Genomic DNA, 16,685 nt, shown 5'->3' with positions numbered 1-16,685 from the left:
TTATTATAAATTAATGGACAAACATGCTTAACTGCCATAAGGTTATAAAACTTCAGTTAAAGTAAATAATTTAAATAAATAGTAAAATCTTTGGATAATATTGTATTTTTATATTTTAATTTTTAATGTAGTTTTTAGTTATGGTTTATTTAGCTTTAATTATTTTAGTGTTTAATCTAAATAAAAATATGAGAAAATATTTTTAAAGAAAATGTTTTTAATGCTTTTAGTTAGTTTAGTAGCAGTAGTGTAGTGTCCTTAAATATACATACTGTATATACAGTCAAACCAAAAATTATTCTGACAACAAATATAATTTTTAATATAGAGAGATATAAAAACTGTGTCATATTATACCCAAATATTATTCATATAGTGAGCTACCAGTAAAATGTATAAGACATTTGGGACTAAAAATTATTCGGACACTTTGACCTGACCATATTTTGCTTAATTTCTATCTGACATTATCAAGATGAATTTGTTCTGACACAGTTTAACTCTTGAGTTCTTGTCATATTTTATTCTCATTTTCTAAACTATAGATAATAAACTAATGATGTGTGAAATGTTGAAGGTGTCTGAATACATTTTGGCTTGACTCCATATATATCTATAGATATATATCTATATTTGTTTCTTGAGATTTGCTCACTTGTGTGGCACACATTTTAGAAATGTGAATATTTTTGAATAAAGTAGTGTGATGTTGTAGCTTTTAGGCAACAGTTTGCATTTCAGAATAACTGCCATGTCTGTACTGAGATAATGTCTGCGTTTTGAATCAGGAGCTGACGCTGAAAATTGAGAAGTTGACTCTTGAAGCCAACCAGAAGAGAAAAGCCTTGGACAGTGAAGTCACTGAGACTGTTACAGCACAGGTGATAGATGTTTTTCTGGCTCCCTCCCATTTCTTAACTGTGAGAGGACATTTCTGTGATGTGAGAATGCTTTGGTCTTTGTGAATGCACTTGTGTTTTGGGATGCAGGTGGCTCTTGACAAGACAGCCGAGAGTTTTCGTCAGGCTCACAGTGAGAGACAAGAGATGATCAGCCAGTGGGAGAACACCATTGAACAAATGAGAAAAAGAGACCAGGAGATACAGCAGTGTGCCATGGTAACCTGAAGATGGCACTCTTTTAATAAAAACACTCCATTAAATCGACAGATGTAAACATATACTGTGCAGTTTTTAAAATAAAATACACAACCATTATCAACAATTTAATTCAGAAGACAGTTTATTTGATTTGAATGTGAATCTCTTGATATTCTAGATGCAGGCAGAGGTGAACCAACTAATAAGAGAGAAGAATTATTTGCTGAAGGAGAGGAAGGACTTCATGGAGCGTGAGATAGAGAACAATAAAGAGCTGGAGAGGAATATAAGTGCGGCTGAACGTCAGGCGCTTCGACTCAGGCAGCAGCTCCAGGAAGAGGAGAGGAACCAAAGACGTCTGCAGGACGAGGTGAATCCACCAGAGCTCCCAGACACTGGGCTGCTTCTCATTCCTCATGTAAAATGTGCATCCACAGTTCATTGCTCCTCTATCCTTAAACCCGTGACCCAGAAATCAATCAAAGTCCATCGTGATGAAATTTGGATCAATTGTCTGTCATTCTGCCATGGCTGTTATGGTTCCGAGATAAAATTACCATTTTTTATTCTTCAAAGACCTTGGGGTACCATGTAAAAACCACAGCAGATGAATATGTTTATTATGGAAATGATAAAAGTACCAAAAGGGTAATGGATACATCAAATGTAAATGTATTCATGAATTTGGATAATCGAATCAAACGTGCTGTTTTCCTCTCAGGTGGAAGTGCTGAAGGGAACTTTAGACCGAATAGCCACAGATGTGGAGACCACCCGATCTCAGTTAACCAGCATGAAAAAGGACATTCAGCACAAAACAGCAAAGTAACGCTTTTCTCTTCAATCACCGATCACTTTTCCTCTGTTTTTTCACCCACTTTTAATGGATTGGGGAAAAAGTGGCACACCTAAAGTCAGAACTGATATCACATAAACATTGCAGATTAATTGTAGTAATGTATGCAGTACTTTTGTTGTAGAGTTGAAGAGGCAAAGCTACATAACGCTGCTCTGAAGGAGAAACTGCAGATGGTGACAGAGGCGGTGCTGGATGGTGAAGGACAAGCAGCACAGATGGAGCAACTGTACAGAGAACAGGAACAGAGCATCAAAGTCAGTTTGACTCCTTCAGCAATTCACTGCCAACCTGAGCATCATTTTGATTTGCATTGAATATGGCTCAAAAAAGAGAGGGGGCTTCTCTCTCTCGCTCTCTCTCTATCTCTCTCTCTCTATCTCTCTTTCTCTCTCTCTCGGGTTTCATAAATGTTACTATATTGTGTACCATGGATTGACCATTCAGTGTCGAAAATTCCACAGCTTTGCTATTTTAGTATTATTTATCAGCTTTTATTTTTATGTTTTCAATTTTATTTAAATTTTGTTAGTTGTTTTATAATTGTTTTCAATTCTTTTAATTATTATGTATTGTTATTTATTAGGTTCAGGATTAATACATTTTTATTTCAGTGTTATTTTTATTTTTATTTTTAGTATTTGTTTATTTCCTGTTAGTCATTTTAAGTTAGTTCATATTTTTTATGTATTTCATGTCATATTTTGAAATGTTATTTCAGCCTAGTTTTAAATATCATAGTTTTAGCTTTAATTAACAATAATAACCCTCATTCAAACTTTTGGAAAAATCGGACACACAATTCATGATCAATATGATCAATAACCCATAAGTGCCAAATACTGTACTATTCTGACACTAAAAAAAACACTAAAAACTAAAATCGGACTTTTTAAATTCAATAAATTTAAAAATCTCATCAAAGTCATAATAGAAATCATTTAGAGATTTGCTAAAGGTTACATTTAGTAGGGACATTTTGAGTACAGTACATTTTACAGCAAACGTAATCTAAATTATAAAAATAGGAGAAATTCACAATTATCGAGTATCAGCCGATACATATATTTTGTAAATTATTATTATTTAATCATACAGAATTTATTAATTTGTTAAGCATTTTGTTAACGACGTATTTATGAAAGTTATTATAATTTGTTAACTTTATTTGTATTTGGATTAATAAAGCATTCATGCATAATCCTGGACTGATCAGTGCGATTTAGTAAACATTGAGGTCTTACGAGAAGACAATGCCTCCGTATTTGAATTTATTAAGTTATTAAGTTAAGTGAATCTTGTTCTACTGTGATCCGAGTTTTGTGTTACTGCTTGTGTGTAGGAGATGGATTCTCAGCTGCTCCGGCAGAGAGAGCTCATGTTCAGAAAGAGTCAGGAGTTGCAGGGACTGCGTGATAAAGAGAAGTCCACCACAGCTGAGATCTGCGCCACACGGGCTGCTATCTCCAACCTGGACAGCAGACTCAGCAAACTGGACCAGAACTTGCTCAAACAGCAGATGATCATTTCCAACCAGGCAAGAGATCCTTGTCTCTGTCAGCGTATCATCTAGTTAACACAAGCTGGACGGTTGTTTTCTGGAAGTTGACAGATGGCTCAAGTATTGTTCTTTTGTTTGGTCTAGGACTTTCAGATCCAGATGCTGGAGAGGAAGACTTCACACCTGCAGGGAAAGGTGAACACAGAAGAAAAGGAAGCTCTGGAGAAGAAGGCGTCTGATCTGGCTGAAGCTCTAGAGGAGAAGAAGAGGACAGCCAGCACCCTCACCACACAGCTGAAGAAACTCCAGGTGCGAGTGTGGGCCTCTGTTGTCACAAAACAATGATTTCCCAGAGCTCTCCTCAGGTTTGGAGAACAGCTGCTATCAGTGGGCACATGGGTCTGATTCACAGGTGACATCATAAGTGTGTTTATCCAATGATTACTCAGTTTTTTGTTTTCGTGATATTCTGCCCTTGAGTTATCGCAATCAATAATTGCACTGGAGAATTAACAGTTGTATTAAAGCTGCGGTAGGGAACTTTTGACGCTCTAGTGGTTAATAAACAGAACTGCTTGCGTCTTGCGGAAGAACATCGTAGCCAGAACTACTTCTCTCTGTTTATGTCTATGAAGCATCACAAAGGTACTGGGTTACTCCGCCGCGGTATCCCCGAAGCAATCTAAAATAGTCAGAATATAAACACTTATTATAGGTGTACCCTAGTGATTCAGGACAAGCTAAAAACACGGTTTGGAAAATGGATTCATGGTGTACTCGCTTATTACAGTATTGTTCAAAATAATAGCAGTACAATGTGACTAACCAGAATAATCAAGGTTTTTAGTATATTTTTTATTGCTACGTGGCAAACAAGTTACCAGTAGGTTCAGTAGATTGTCAGAAAACAAACAAGACCCAGCATTCATGATATGCACGCTCTTAAGGCTGTGCAATTGGGCAATTAGTTGAAAGGGGTGTGTTCAAAAAAATAGCAGTGTCTACCTTTGACTGTACAAACTCAAAACTATTTTGTACAAACATTTTTTTTTTCTGGGATTTAGCAATCCTGTGAATCACTAAACTAATATTTAGTTGTATGACCACAGTTTTTTAAAACTGCTTGACATCTGTGTGGCATGGAGTCAACCAACTTGTGGCACCTCTCAGCTGTTATTCCACTCCATGATTCTTTAACAACATTCCACAATTCATTCACATTTCTTGGTTTTGCTTCAGAAACAGCATTTTTGATATCACCCCACAAGTTCTCAATTGGATTAAGGTCTGGAGATTGGGCTGACCACTCCATAACATTAATTTTGTTGGTTTGGAACCAAGACTTTGCCCGTTTACTAGTGTGTTTTGGGTCATTGTCTTGTTGAAACAACCATTTCAAGGGCATGTCCTCTTCAGCATAGGGCAACATGACCTCTTCAAGTATTTTAACATATGCAAACTGATCCATGATCCCTGGTATGCGATAAATAGGCCCAACACCATAGTAGGAGAAACATGCCCATATCATGATGCTTGCACCTCCATGCTTCACTGTCTTCACTGTGTACTGTGGCTTGAATTCAGAGTTTGGGGGTCGTCTCACAAACTGCCTGTGGCCCTTGGACCCAAAAAGAACAATTTTACTCTCATCAGTCCACAAAATGTTCCTCCATTTCTCTTTAGGCCAGTTGATGTGTTCTTTGGCAAATTGTAACCTCTTCTGCACATGCCTTTTTTTTTTAACAGAGGGACTTTGCGGGGGATTCTTGAAAATAGATTAGCTTCACACAGACGTCTTCTAACTGTCACAGTACTTACAGGTAACTCCAGACTGTCTTTGATCATCCTGGAGGTGATCATTGGCTGAGCCTTTGCCATTCTGGTTATTCTTCTATCCATTTTGATGGTTGTCTTCCGTTTTCTTCCACGTCTCTCTGGTTTTGCTCTCCATTTTAAGGCATTGGAGATCATTTTAGCTGAACAGCCTATCATTTTTTGCACCTCTTTATAGGTTTTCCCCTCTCTAATCAACTTTTTAATCAAAGTACGCTGTTCTTCTGAACAATGTCTTGAACGACCCATTTTCCTCAGCTTTCAAATGCATGTTCAACAAGTGTTGGCTTCATCCTTAAATAGGGGCCACCTGATTCACACCTGTTTCTTCACAAAATTGATGACCTCAGTGATTGAATGCCACACTGCTATTTTTTTGAACACACCCCTTTCAACTAATTCAACTAATTGCCCAATTGCACAGCCTTAAGAGCGTGCATATCATGAATGCTGGGTCTCATTTTTTTTTCTGAGAATCTACTGAACCTACTGGTAACTTGTTTGCCACGTAGCAATAAAAAAATATACGAAAAACCTTGATTATTCTGGTTAGTCACATTGTACTGCTATTATTTTGAACAATACTGTATATACATTTTTCTACATTTTGAACACAAACAAAGTTACGGACCGCAGCTCTGATTGGTTGTTTTTTACCGGGAGCAATGGATTTCTGCAAATGGCAATAGGACACTGGGAGGAGCCAGAGGAGCTTGATTTTTTTTCACAGATTATCTGTCTCATATTCTACTGTCAGGACACAATGGCAGGTTTAACAAATATGTAAAAAAAATATTTTTACAAAAGTTACCTACTGCAGCTTTAAATCATAAAATCGTATTCATTTCCTGCTCTCTCAATCTTATGTTTCCTTCTGTTCTTCATGCAATATAAAAAGAAAATAGATTAGAATTAAGCATAGAGAACTTCAAACAGATATCTGAACAATCTGACAGGTGTTATTTGTCATTTTTCATTTTCATTATTTGTCATATTTTCAAGTGAGGAAAACAAAATAGCGCAAAGTGTGACATATCATACCCCAAAAAAATTCATACAGTGGGCTAACAGTAAAAGTGTTACAAATTTGGGACCAACATTTTTTTCAGACACTTTGACCTGGCCATGTTGTGCTTAGGTGTTATCTGACATTATCCATATAAATTTGCTCTTGTCATATTTTACCACCATTGTCTAAACTATAGAGAATAAATTGTGATAATGTGTGAAATGTTGACGGTTTTGGTATGACTGTAACTTTTTTCTTCTTTTGGTGAAACATGGTTTTCTGAGAAAACTATTTTGATGTGTAATGATGTTTTTCACGGTGCATATATTCTCAGGATGATATCCGCTGCGTTAGGAAAGACACAGAGAAGATCGGAGCAGAAAAGAGAGAACTGACCTCCAAGATCCAGGAGATGGAACTCTTCATTAACAACTCTGAGAAAGACCAGAAAAAACTCAGGCTCAAAAAACAGGTTCGGGACACAATTCTTCATCCATAGCCTCAGAACTTTCCTGTTTGTTAAAGTATTTCGGGCTAATTTGATAATGCCTTCTGTTATCAATTTCTCATGTTTTATTAAAATACTCCACAATTGTTCCCCCACTGGCTGCACTTGCTCTCAGCAAAACTGATAAAATGGATAATGAACTATTAATCTATTGTAGATTACCTAATCTATCAAGAGCATTTAAAAAATATCAGCAGTGAAAACTGGGAGAGAACAACAAAACACATTGGCATCTGTCTCACTCATGTGTACGTCTCCTCCTCCCTTCAGGACAGCATGGTGGAGAAAGGTCTCCTGAAGATGGAGGTGCAGCGGCTGAGAGGTCTGCTGTATGACCGAGCAGATGGAGTGCTGAGTCTGGAGAAGAGACGTCTGCAGCTGCAAGCGGCCATGAAAGAGAGAGAAGAGGAGATCCACGTGCACAGAGAGATGCTCGCTAAACAGGTCAAGCTCACTGAGCAGGAGAGACAAGGGCTCAGGTAAAAACAACACTGACCGAAGAGCACGCTAGCTAATGGAGTTCTCAAATGATTTCATTCTTTAGTGTGGCCTAGAAAGATAGATTCATACTGAAAGAAATTTATCAATAAATATTCTTTTTTTACTTTTAATTATTTTATTTCATTTTTGAATGTTCTTATTTTAATTGTGTGATTTGTATAATAATATATGTTTTCTTTTTATAAATCCAGAAAAAAGTAGAGTTTGATCTGCATGGATTTCATGTCATATATTTGATTCTTGCATTGATTTTTTTTCTCCTACACTTTGTTGGTTGTGATAAATGGTGTCAGTGCTGCGATGAATGAGAGACTGTTCAAAATTGACAAGATGAGGAAGAGGTACGAGATCCTTACTGTTTCTCTGGCTGCACCAGAGGGAGAAGAGGAGAAATCCCAGGCCTACTTCATTATAAAGGTGGCATACCTCTGGTTTTTTGCTAATTAGATGCTTGGAACTGCATCATGCTCAAGGTAGAATCGCAGAAAAATAGTTAAAAATGACTTTCTGCATCAGATTCACTGTGATTTTAACAGTAAAAGACTGTACAAATGCTACAGTAAATACCTGTTAATTGGTTAAGCATAAGTTCCAATACTATACACAGTGAATAACTGTAATTACAATGAATGTGATTTTACAGTAATATACTGTTACAGTTACAGTTTTTGGAAGTGAAAAAGAACGGCATTGTATAATTTACAGAGAAAGACCAAAAATTGACATTCCCAGAATTCCCTGCATCACACTTCATATTTGTTTTATCTTACATCTAGTTGTTAAATTAATGTTTATTGAATTATTTCAGTATCGTGTGTTATCATGATGGTGTTTAGTATTTGTGTGCATGACACTGTGCAATTTCCATATATTAGTATTTACCTCCCCAGCTTGTGGAGAAAGCTGTTTGTTATTATTATTATTACTCATCATCGCCCCGTTTTTGGTGGTTATCAGTGTCTTACAAAGGTACGAAACAGATTCTAGTACTTCTGTAGGATGGTATAATACCATCATGTCATTAAATATATATTTTTTTATTTGTTTACTGTGAATTTAAGTTATCACTGTAAAACCTAAAATGATGCTACCATATTTTTTACGGTAATTTTCTGGCAACCACAGCTGCCGATATTTTAGAGATCTAGATAAGCTCTTGACATATTTATTCAATAAGCCTAATAGAAGCAGAAATAAATGCAACAGCAACCAGTCAGTGCATGTCTCTGCGTGAATGAATTGATTACTTTTTAAAAGATTGATTGATTAAATTGTCAAGGTTTTATTCATTCATTTGCTTAGACACCATTTTTAATGATAAATTTGTATCGAATCGTTAAACACAGAATCCATAAAAAAAAGGAAAACTGAATTTAGGGGAAACTTAAATGGATTTCATGTGGCTCTAAATCAAAAGGTAGCTTACTCTGTAGAGTTTAATTGCGAATAAAGTCATGTTTACCTTTATTCTCAAGGTCTAACACACATATGGAAGCATTTCCTTCCCTGTTAATTGTAAATGAATATTGTGATAAATATCAATATCTTATCTCATGTCTGTCCTGATATGGATATCCAAATGGAGCCTTAGTGAGCATAAGAGACATATTTTTAAAAACATTAAAATGAATAAATCCAAAACAAAGTGCAGCTTGGGTCTTTGAATTCAAAGCTTTTCTAGCTCATGATGTTTTTCATCTCAGAATGAACATTAATACTCCAGACATCTCGATAGCTAATAAATCCTGCACTTTTCCTGAAGGCAGCTCAAGAGAAAGAAGAACTCCAGCGGCAGGGAGATGATTTGGATGCCAAAATCCGCAAGACAGAGAAAGAGATCCATGCACTGGAGAACACCCTGCAGGTCGTCAACAACTGCAATACAACCTATCGCAAATCCCTGACCAAAGTCACAGAGTCCAGTAAGTCCATTCACATCATTCACATTCAAACTACAGTTCTGTGTAAAAACTGTTGCTTGGTGTTTAGAAAGTCAGTCTCAAGCACCATAACTCAGTGCCAGCTTTTTAAATCATTCTTCATCACTAATGTCACCGCTTTTCCACAATGCATTGTTGTGCGATTCTAATGTTAGAGGCGTCTGGTAAGTTTGTTTACTCATCTGAAATATATATGCTTGAGCACCTCTGATATTAATTCATGTGTGATGATTATGTTCTGTGTCATTGTCTGAGTTTGCCTTCGTTTGTTACCATGGTTTCTCATTAGTGTCACACCTGTTCCTTGGTTTGTTGATTATCATTCCTCATTGTATTTAAGTCCTCAGTTTTCTCTGTTACTGTGACTGTGTAGGGGTTCTTGATCATAAACCTTTTTCCCTACAGCAATTTTGCCAGCCACTGCCAGCATTTTTGATCATTTTTAGGAAACCTTCAGAAAATGCAGAATGTCAAAAGACAGAACAGAGCCTTTGTTTTTTTCATCAACACTTGAATGTGGGAAAGTTTCATAAAGCAACATTCTGCAACTATACATGTGGATCAGATTCAGAGTGATGATTTAATCATAGATGGAATAGATCACTTCCATCTATATATCAAAAGCTTGCACTGTCCTATTTGCACTTCATGGTTCGACGTTTCATTGGGTAATATTAAGCAGTTTTATTTATATGCTGTTTATTATTTTAAATATGTTATTGATTGTTTCAGCTCCTTTTTTTATTTTTATTTGGGGGTTCAGTACACTTTCAGAAGATGTGTGATAGCATCTAATAGTGAAAACGCAGAAAGCTGGAAAATTCTGTCAGTGGTGGGTAAAGAGTTAAAGTCCCTTGGAAAAAGTTAATTCTCATTCTTGGCTCGAAACTACACACACAACTTGTTGTCAAATTAAATACATTTATCTTAAGTCATACCCTAAGTGCAAACGTCACTTGTTTATGGTGTAGATACTACACAGGCTTTTATTTGGCATATAAACAGTAAATGTATGTGGAATATTGCAATTTATTTAAACAAATAGAATTTCATTGTGATCTCACTGTAGGTCCTGCGCACCAGGAGAAACTGAAGCTGGAGGAGCAGAGACGAGCGGCCGAGGAGAAATACAAATATAAAAAACGGCAAATGAGAGAACTGCAGGAGGACATTGAGGTAATATTCCTCCAAGCAGACCGTTCATTTACAATCACAGTGGTGTATCTCTCTTAGAGTTTGATTCCTAACCCTAGGGTTGTGGGTTCGAGTCTTGGGCCGGCAATAACATGACTTACGTGTCCTTGAGCAAGGCACTGAACCCCCAACTGCTCCCCGGGTGCTGCAGCATAAATGCCTCCCCAATGTCTGGGTGTGTTCACAGTGTGTGTGTGTGTGTGTTCACTGCTCTGTGTGTGTGCACTTCGGATGGGTTAAATGCAGAGCATGAATTCTGAGTATGGGTCACCATACTTGGCTGAATGTCACTTCACTTTCTTTCTTTTTTTTCTTTTTTTTTAATGATGACATTATGTATTGAGAAACACTACTTTTAGTCAAGTCTGAACGCAGACAAAAGTTCAATAGACATATGTGTATTATGATAGAAAAAATTATAATTCCTAACTTTAAGTAATGTTTTAGGTATTATGGATTAACAATTATTAATAAAAAACAACAACTAATATATATTTTTTATTTTTACATTTTAATTAATATTAGATTATCAAATGCTATAAACATATTTTCAAGTTTTCATTTAAAAGCATTTAAGCATTTTATTTTACATTGTTCGTGATTGTCTGTAGTTATGTAAATAGTTAAAAAGGAATTCCAAACAACTATATGTACTTAGTATGTTATCATTTTCTGGAGTGTTTTATAGTTATACATATTTCTTGTTATTAGTATAGTAATTAGGTACAGTAATATGTAATACATGTAACAAAAACTAGAAAGGTATGGTCACATTTACCATAAATACCATATTTACCAGTATACAAGTTAGTCGTGTGAATTTGCTGCACAGACCAACAGAAAGCTGTTTGGTTTGAATGTGACATAAGCAGCATCATTAACAATCGAAAATTAAAAAAAAAATTCTTACTAAACTTACACCTAAATTTCACTAACGTGAGCACACCTTTACTTTAAAGATACTGGCACCAGAATTGTAGGCTGCTACCAGCTTACTATAGTCTCAATACACTGTAATGCAAAGTGTGTCCTTTCACTTTTATATTTATGTTACTGGGTTACATAACAGTTAAAAAGATTGTTTTGAAATCAACATTCACAGCAGGTCAAACTGGTTTGTGTGAACCTGCCCGGTGAAAAGTGAAAACCTCAAGGCTAATTAGCTAGGTCGGCTTGAATCAGTAATAACAAATAATTCATTTAGAGGATAGTACATAAAGCATGTTTTTTTCCACATATTTCAGAGCATGTCCCGCACACTGGACGGTCTTCTTCAAGAGGAAGCAGTCCAGAATGAGACCATTGAGAAGACTCAAGCCCATGTGCTCTCTCTCAACCACTCCATCCTCTCTCAAGAGGAGAAACTCAATAGAGCCACCAAACAGGTCTGACCACCTGCAGTTGTTCTGCTTTGTCTTTTCAGATTAGCTAAAAAAATCAGAACAGGTTGTTAAATGGCAGTTTCTGTTGTGACAACATGCCCCAATTAAAAAGTGTGACAACTCTATACATTTGCAGTTCTCTCCTGTATTTTTCTATGTATACAGAGTATGGCCAGTAATGAATGATTATACCCATTTTATTGTGATTTATCTTGTTCTTATCTCACAGTGTGCCAAATATACCAGGGAAATCCGGTCTGCTAAAAACACCAAAGAGAAGACATTTGAGGAGCGCGACATAGAGCTACGTGAACTCAGAGAATGCAATAAAAGCGTAAATAAGATGCTCCTTGAAGCCATGGAGGAGAATCCTGAGCTTTCTTCTGCATTGCAGATGCGTTTTATGCAGGTACAGCACGACAAGAACAATTACCCATCATCATTTATAAATGACATGAAGCATTGTAAAAATAAAATGCATTCCATTCGAAATCATAAAATGATAATGTTGCCTTGTCAAAGTGATACAAAGTGCTATTTTGAATCACCTTATGTTAAACATAAAAATGTAACTGTTAACTGTTCAATTTGAAAGAAATAATGCATTCATTCAGCAAAGATCAAAGATAAGATAAGGTTTCAGTAAATGTTTTTTAATTTTTAATTTTTGAGTTTCTTGAGCAGCAAATCAGCAGATTAGACTGATTTCTGAAGGATGAAGTGACACTGATTTTAAAATGCATTCAAATAGAAAACTGTTACTTGACATTTTACTGTATTCTAATTTGATCAAATAAATGCTGCCTTGGTGAGCACAAGAGACATTAAAAAAATGAACTGACTCCAAACTTTTAAACAGTAGTATGTTTGTACATTTTTACAATGGGGACAGCTATCAGTGGAATTACTAACTTTTCATACAAATGAAGTCTGTAATGAACTGTTGCTGTGTTTTCAGGCTGGTCTGTCCCTGCCCTCTCCCGCCTCCACCCCCTCCAGTCGTCTGAGCTCAAAGATCAGCTCAGCCCGCAGTTCTGCTTCACTCCAGCGGTATCCACACAATCATGATTTATATTCCACATGTGCATCTGCTGCTATTACAGCATAACTATCCAACCAAGTGTGACAGTTTAAACCAGACAGATATCTCTGACATGCGGAAAGTCCTGAAGATTGTCTTATGTGCCCCGCAGACACATCAGATCCTCAAATCCCTCAGCCAGCAGCAGTCCCAGAAGCCAGTCTGTCACGTCCCCTGCAGTGAAAAGAGTGGATCTGGGTTTGGGCCTCTCCATCACGTCCCCGCATGGCTCTCGGCCGCCCAGCGCTGGCAGCAGCACGAGCAGCAAGTGCAAAAGCCCTTAGACAGATCTCACGCCAGTCTCTATGAAGAGAAGTCATTGAATTATACCATTACCACCATTCCTCTTATTCCACTTATATGTACTCAATGTTTCATTTATCCAGTTCAGTGATTCTTTAAAATGGCTTTAGTTGTTTAAAATTCACTTTTATGTTTTAAGTCCCTAGATTTATATTAGATTTTTCAAGGAAAAATACTATAGACTTGTAGACACACAGTTTGTTTAATGACCTTTCACAAAAATGCTTTTGTTTGAAAGTGCACACACGGGTCTTGTTTAGTTCACTACTTGGATTATGTTATGTGGCGGCAACAAGAAAGAAACAATAAAACCCTACATTTGTGAAATGCTTTGGTCTGTGAGTGATGGATCAGTGTTATCGGGTTACTGGCCTTTGTGTGTGTGCTGACAGTGCTAGGGGTGTGTTCTGTCTCACTATTCGTTAAAACCCATGAGACAGACGGCTCGGTCAACCCCCTCATACGGCCCAGAAACCTGAAGAGTCACTGAATACACCGCACATTCAGACACCTTCCTCCTGAAAGATCAGAACAATGGAGAACCTTTTCTTCCTGTGCGTTGGATTCCTGTGTTTTTCTGTGGGACAGTCGACCACTGACGGTGAGTGACTGATCAAAAAATTGCTCTATTACTCAGCTGTTTTCAATTTTAGTCCTAGTCCTGTGTTAAATGTCCTTGTTAGTTTTTATCATATTGAGTTATCCTTATCCTATTTAGTTTTAGTCGACTAAAAGTCTCAACAGACTAGTTTAAGTCAAATACAATTGAAAGTATTTTAGTCAAATTTTAGTCAGATTATTATTAATTAACCGTACAGCAGTATTCATTTTTGCAGACATTTTTTATTTAGTCTCATCCTACTCAAATGTACATTTTAGATATCATATTTAGTCAACCTTGTCCTGTTTTTAGTCAAGTTTAAGTCAATGAAATGTATGAGCATTTAAGTCAAGTTTTAGACAAAATTCTGTCATGCTTTATAATGGTTAAACTGATCAAAATTATAATCGTAATGATTATTGTCATTTGAGAAATGTACTTCTGCAGATATTGCACTTTCACAGTAAGCACAAATCAGTCGAATCTGGACTCATGTTTGACCTCATCTAGTGTATTGATTTATTATAGACTTATTACCTGAAAGCTCGCAATAGTAGAGGCGTGCAGTCCACAATATCATTCTGTCTCCGTTTTAATGAAATTAAAAATGGGTTCTTGGTAAGGTTTTTATCTTTTTGAATACATTTTAGTCTCGTCTTATTCCGTAAATGAAATTGCATGTTGATATAGTCTTAGTTACCTTTTATTGACCTTATTGTCATCTCTTCTTAGTCCCATCTAGTCATGGGAAAAAAGCTAATCAACGAACATTTTTCGTCATAGTTTTGGTTAATGAAATGAGCACAGATTCAGGTCGATGATGAACAGTTTGCTGTTTTATACAGTAGCTATAGTAAAGTCAAAGTCTTGTGTATATAATGGATTCAATGATACATTGTTGACATACTAACTTTTTCATTTACATAACTGACGTATTCACTCACAAACCTGTTTTCTGTTTCTTTAATGCTGCTTACAGTTGCCCCTACAACAACAGACATGTCAACAGAAACATCATCAGCTCCACAAACAGAAAACTGGGCAATGATTTATGAACCAGCAACTCAGCAGCCTGGTACTAAGTTATATTTTGCTACTTAATGCAGCTGGTGTATAATATCACAAATGATTATTAGTCAGAAGAAATCGGATAGAAACTCGCTAGAGTCATCTTTAGTTTAAATGGGACAGTTCAACCAAACTGTATGACTTATTCTATGGAACACACACACACACACACAATTGTGTAATTTTTACTAGTTTATGGTGTTTTTAATTATAATTATTATTAATTTTCATTCTGGTCGTTTTAATTTGATTTATTTTAGTTCATTAGTTAAACTAAATGAAAATGACAAATGTTGCTTTGGAAACTAGTTCTTTATATTTTATTTTATTTCAATTAACATTTCTTTATTTCTTTATTTAGTAATTACATTTATTATGGATTTGTTTTTTATCAACTATAACCCTTTTTGAAAGAAAGTATTTCTGTAAGTACATATTTGGATTGAGGAACACGAGGGTCAGTAAATTACGATAGAATGTTATGTAAATTGTAATTTGGAGATGAGTTTTGGTTTTATTATAACACGTTCTTGTCTATTTTCTCATAGATCCTTCAGTAATTACTGGCTTGAGAATAACTGTCACATCTGTGGTTGATCTGTCCAGTAACTCACCTGAGATGGAGCTCCTTCTGCGTCAGGTATACATTTGATTGTATTGTCTTTTCTTTCACCTTCCTAAAAGCATATCTTATGATGTCTATACAGTAGATGAGTATTTGATGATGTGCTGTTATATGAACAAACACTAGTGTTGCAATATGAAGCGCTGCTTACACAGAATTTCAAAGCTTTCTTCTGGTCAACTCTTGTGGCCAACATGAACCCGTTGTAAAAAATACATGAGAAAATATTTCGCCTTCACGTGCGGGATCATGCGGATTCTTATTGAAATGACTTGATTCACAGAGCAATGGTAAATCTGAACACACTTCATGCTAATCAAATGAAGTGGCATTTATTTAAAACCCTGCTCAACTTTAAACCCAGCACACCTGTGGACATCCACCAAAACACCAGTTATTAAAAATGACTTTTAAATGGCTCCTTATATAAATTAATTATAATATTCATTATTTGTTTTACTGTATAACTTTTCAGTTTTTTATTTTGGCACTGTTATATGAATATGCAGTGCTTTAAGTGGGCCGGTACGCACAGGTACTCAGTACCGCCACTTCCAAATATAGGTCTTGAGCGTACCACCACCTCTCCGTGCGCCCAGATCATTCGCGAATCATTTGAGTCAGTTTGGGAGTTCGGAGCGGCTTCGCGGATCATTTGAATCAATTCGAGAGTTCGTATCAAGGGGCAAGGAACTCGACCGGAAGTTGAAGTCGGGTGGGGGCTGCCATCTTTTAGCAGAACTTCACTTGCATTAGCATTCCCATTGACTCCCATTCATTTTGGCGTCACTTTGACAGCGAATAACTTTACATTTGAGGCGTTTAAAGACTCTGTTTGTCCATTATTTATTTCTAAAGATACACGACAATGTATAAAGGGCTCCATTACCTTCTATGTTACATTATGGCCCCGTATAAACAGTTTTTGTAAAAAATAGGCTAACGATTGCGTCATAACCACTCGGCTCTCTGTCGCATTACCGTACAGACAGGAGCAGAAGCTCGCAGGCAATTAACTTAATATGGCGTACTGGCGTTACATTTTAAAATACTATACAAAATAATTAATCAGAATACTTACTCCTGCTCACTCACGACAAAGAACTCCCCGCTCAAGCTCGCCGTCTCTGCAAGATTAACGATGGCAGTTTGCACGCACAGCCACTTAGAAGATTTACATCTG

General features: G+C 36.4%; 1 protein-coding gene across 1 annotated transcript; it reads left to right on the top strand.

Annotated features, from left to right (window-relative positions):
* The first annotated feature begins 787 nt into the window (after positions 1–787).
* LOC127987981 (coiled-coil domain-containing protein 39-like) lies at positions 788–13,535 on the top strand. Its single transcript, XM_052590455.1, has 16 exons — positions 788–881; positions 990–1,118; positions 1,279–1,470; positions 1,822–1,925; positions 2,081–2,213; positions 3,299–3,493; positions 3,602–3,766; positions 6,634–6,771; positions 7,078–7,286; positions 7,602–7,725; positions 9,071–9,230; positions 10,318–10,424; positions 11,687–11,827; positions 12,054–12,233; positions 12,783–12,874; positions 13,018–13,535. The coding sequence occupies exons 2-16, from the start codon at positions 1,047–1,049 to the stop codon at positions 13,187–13,189; spliced, it is 2,184 nt and encodes a 727-aa protein (XP_052446415.1). The 5' UTR covers positions 788–881; positions 990–1,046; the 3' UTR covers positions 13,190–13,535.
* The last annotated feature ends 3,150 nt before the right edge of the window (positions 13,536–16,685 follow it).

The sequence above is a fragment of the Carassius gibelio genome, chromosome B22 (genome assembly GCF_023724105.1).
Source record: "Carassius gibelio isolate Cgi1373 ecotype wild population from Czech Republic chromosome B22, carGib1.2-hapl.c, whole genome shotgun sequence".
In the NCBI taxonomy this organism is placed as follows: Eukaryota; Metazoa; Chordata; class Actinopteri; order Cypriniformes; family Cyprinidae; genus Carassius; species Carassius gibelio.
The sequence above is the reverse complement of the archived record's forward strand: the minus strand, read 5'-3'. Positions and strand labels throughout refer to the sequence as shown.

What these genes read in the sequence shown, in the direction of transcription:
- LOC127987981 (XM_052590455.1), top strand. Translation starts at nt 1,047, where the DNA reads ATGATCAGCCAGTGGGAGAACACCATTGAACAAATGAGAAAAAGAGAC. An exon ending in AAAGACGTCTGCAGGACGAG is followed by an intron (nt 1,471 to 1,821) that starts GTGAATCCACCA and finishes TTTTCCTCTCAG; the next exon opens with GTGGAAGTGCTGAAGGGAAC. An exon ending in AACAGGAACAGAGCATCAAA is followed by an intron (nt 2,214 to 3,298) that starts GTCAGTTTGACT and finishes GCTTGTGTGTAG; the next exon opens with GAGATGGATTCTCAGCTGCT.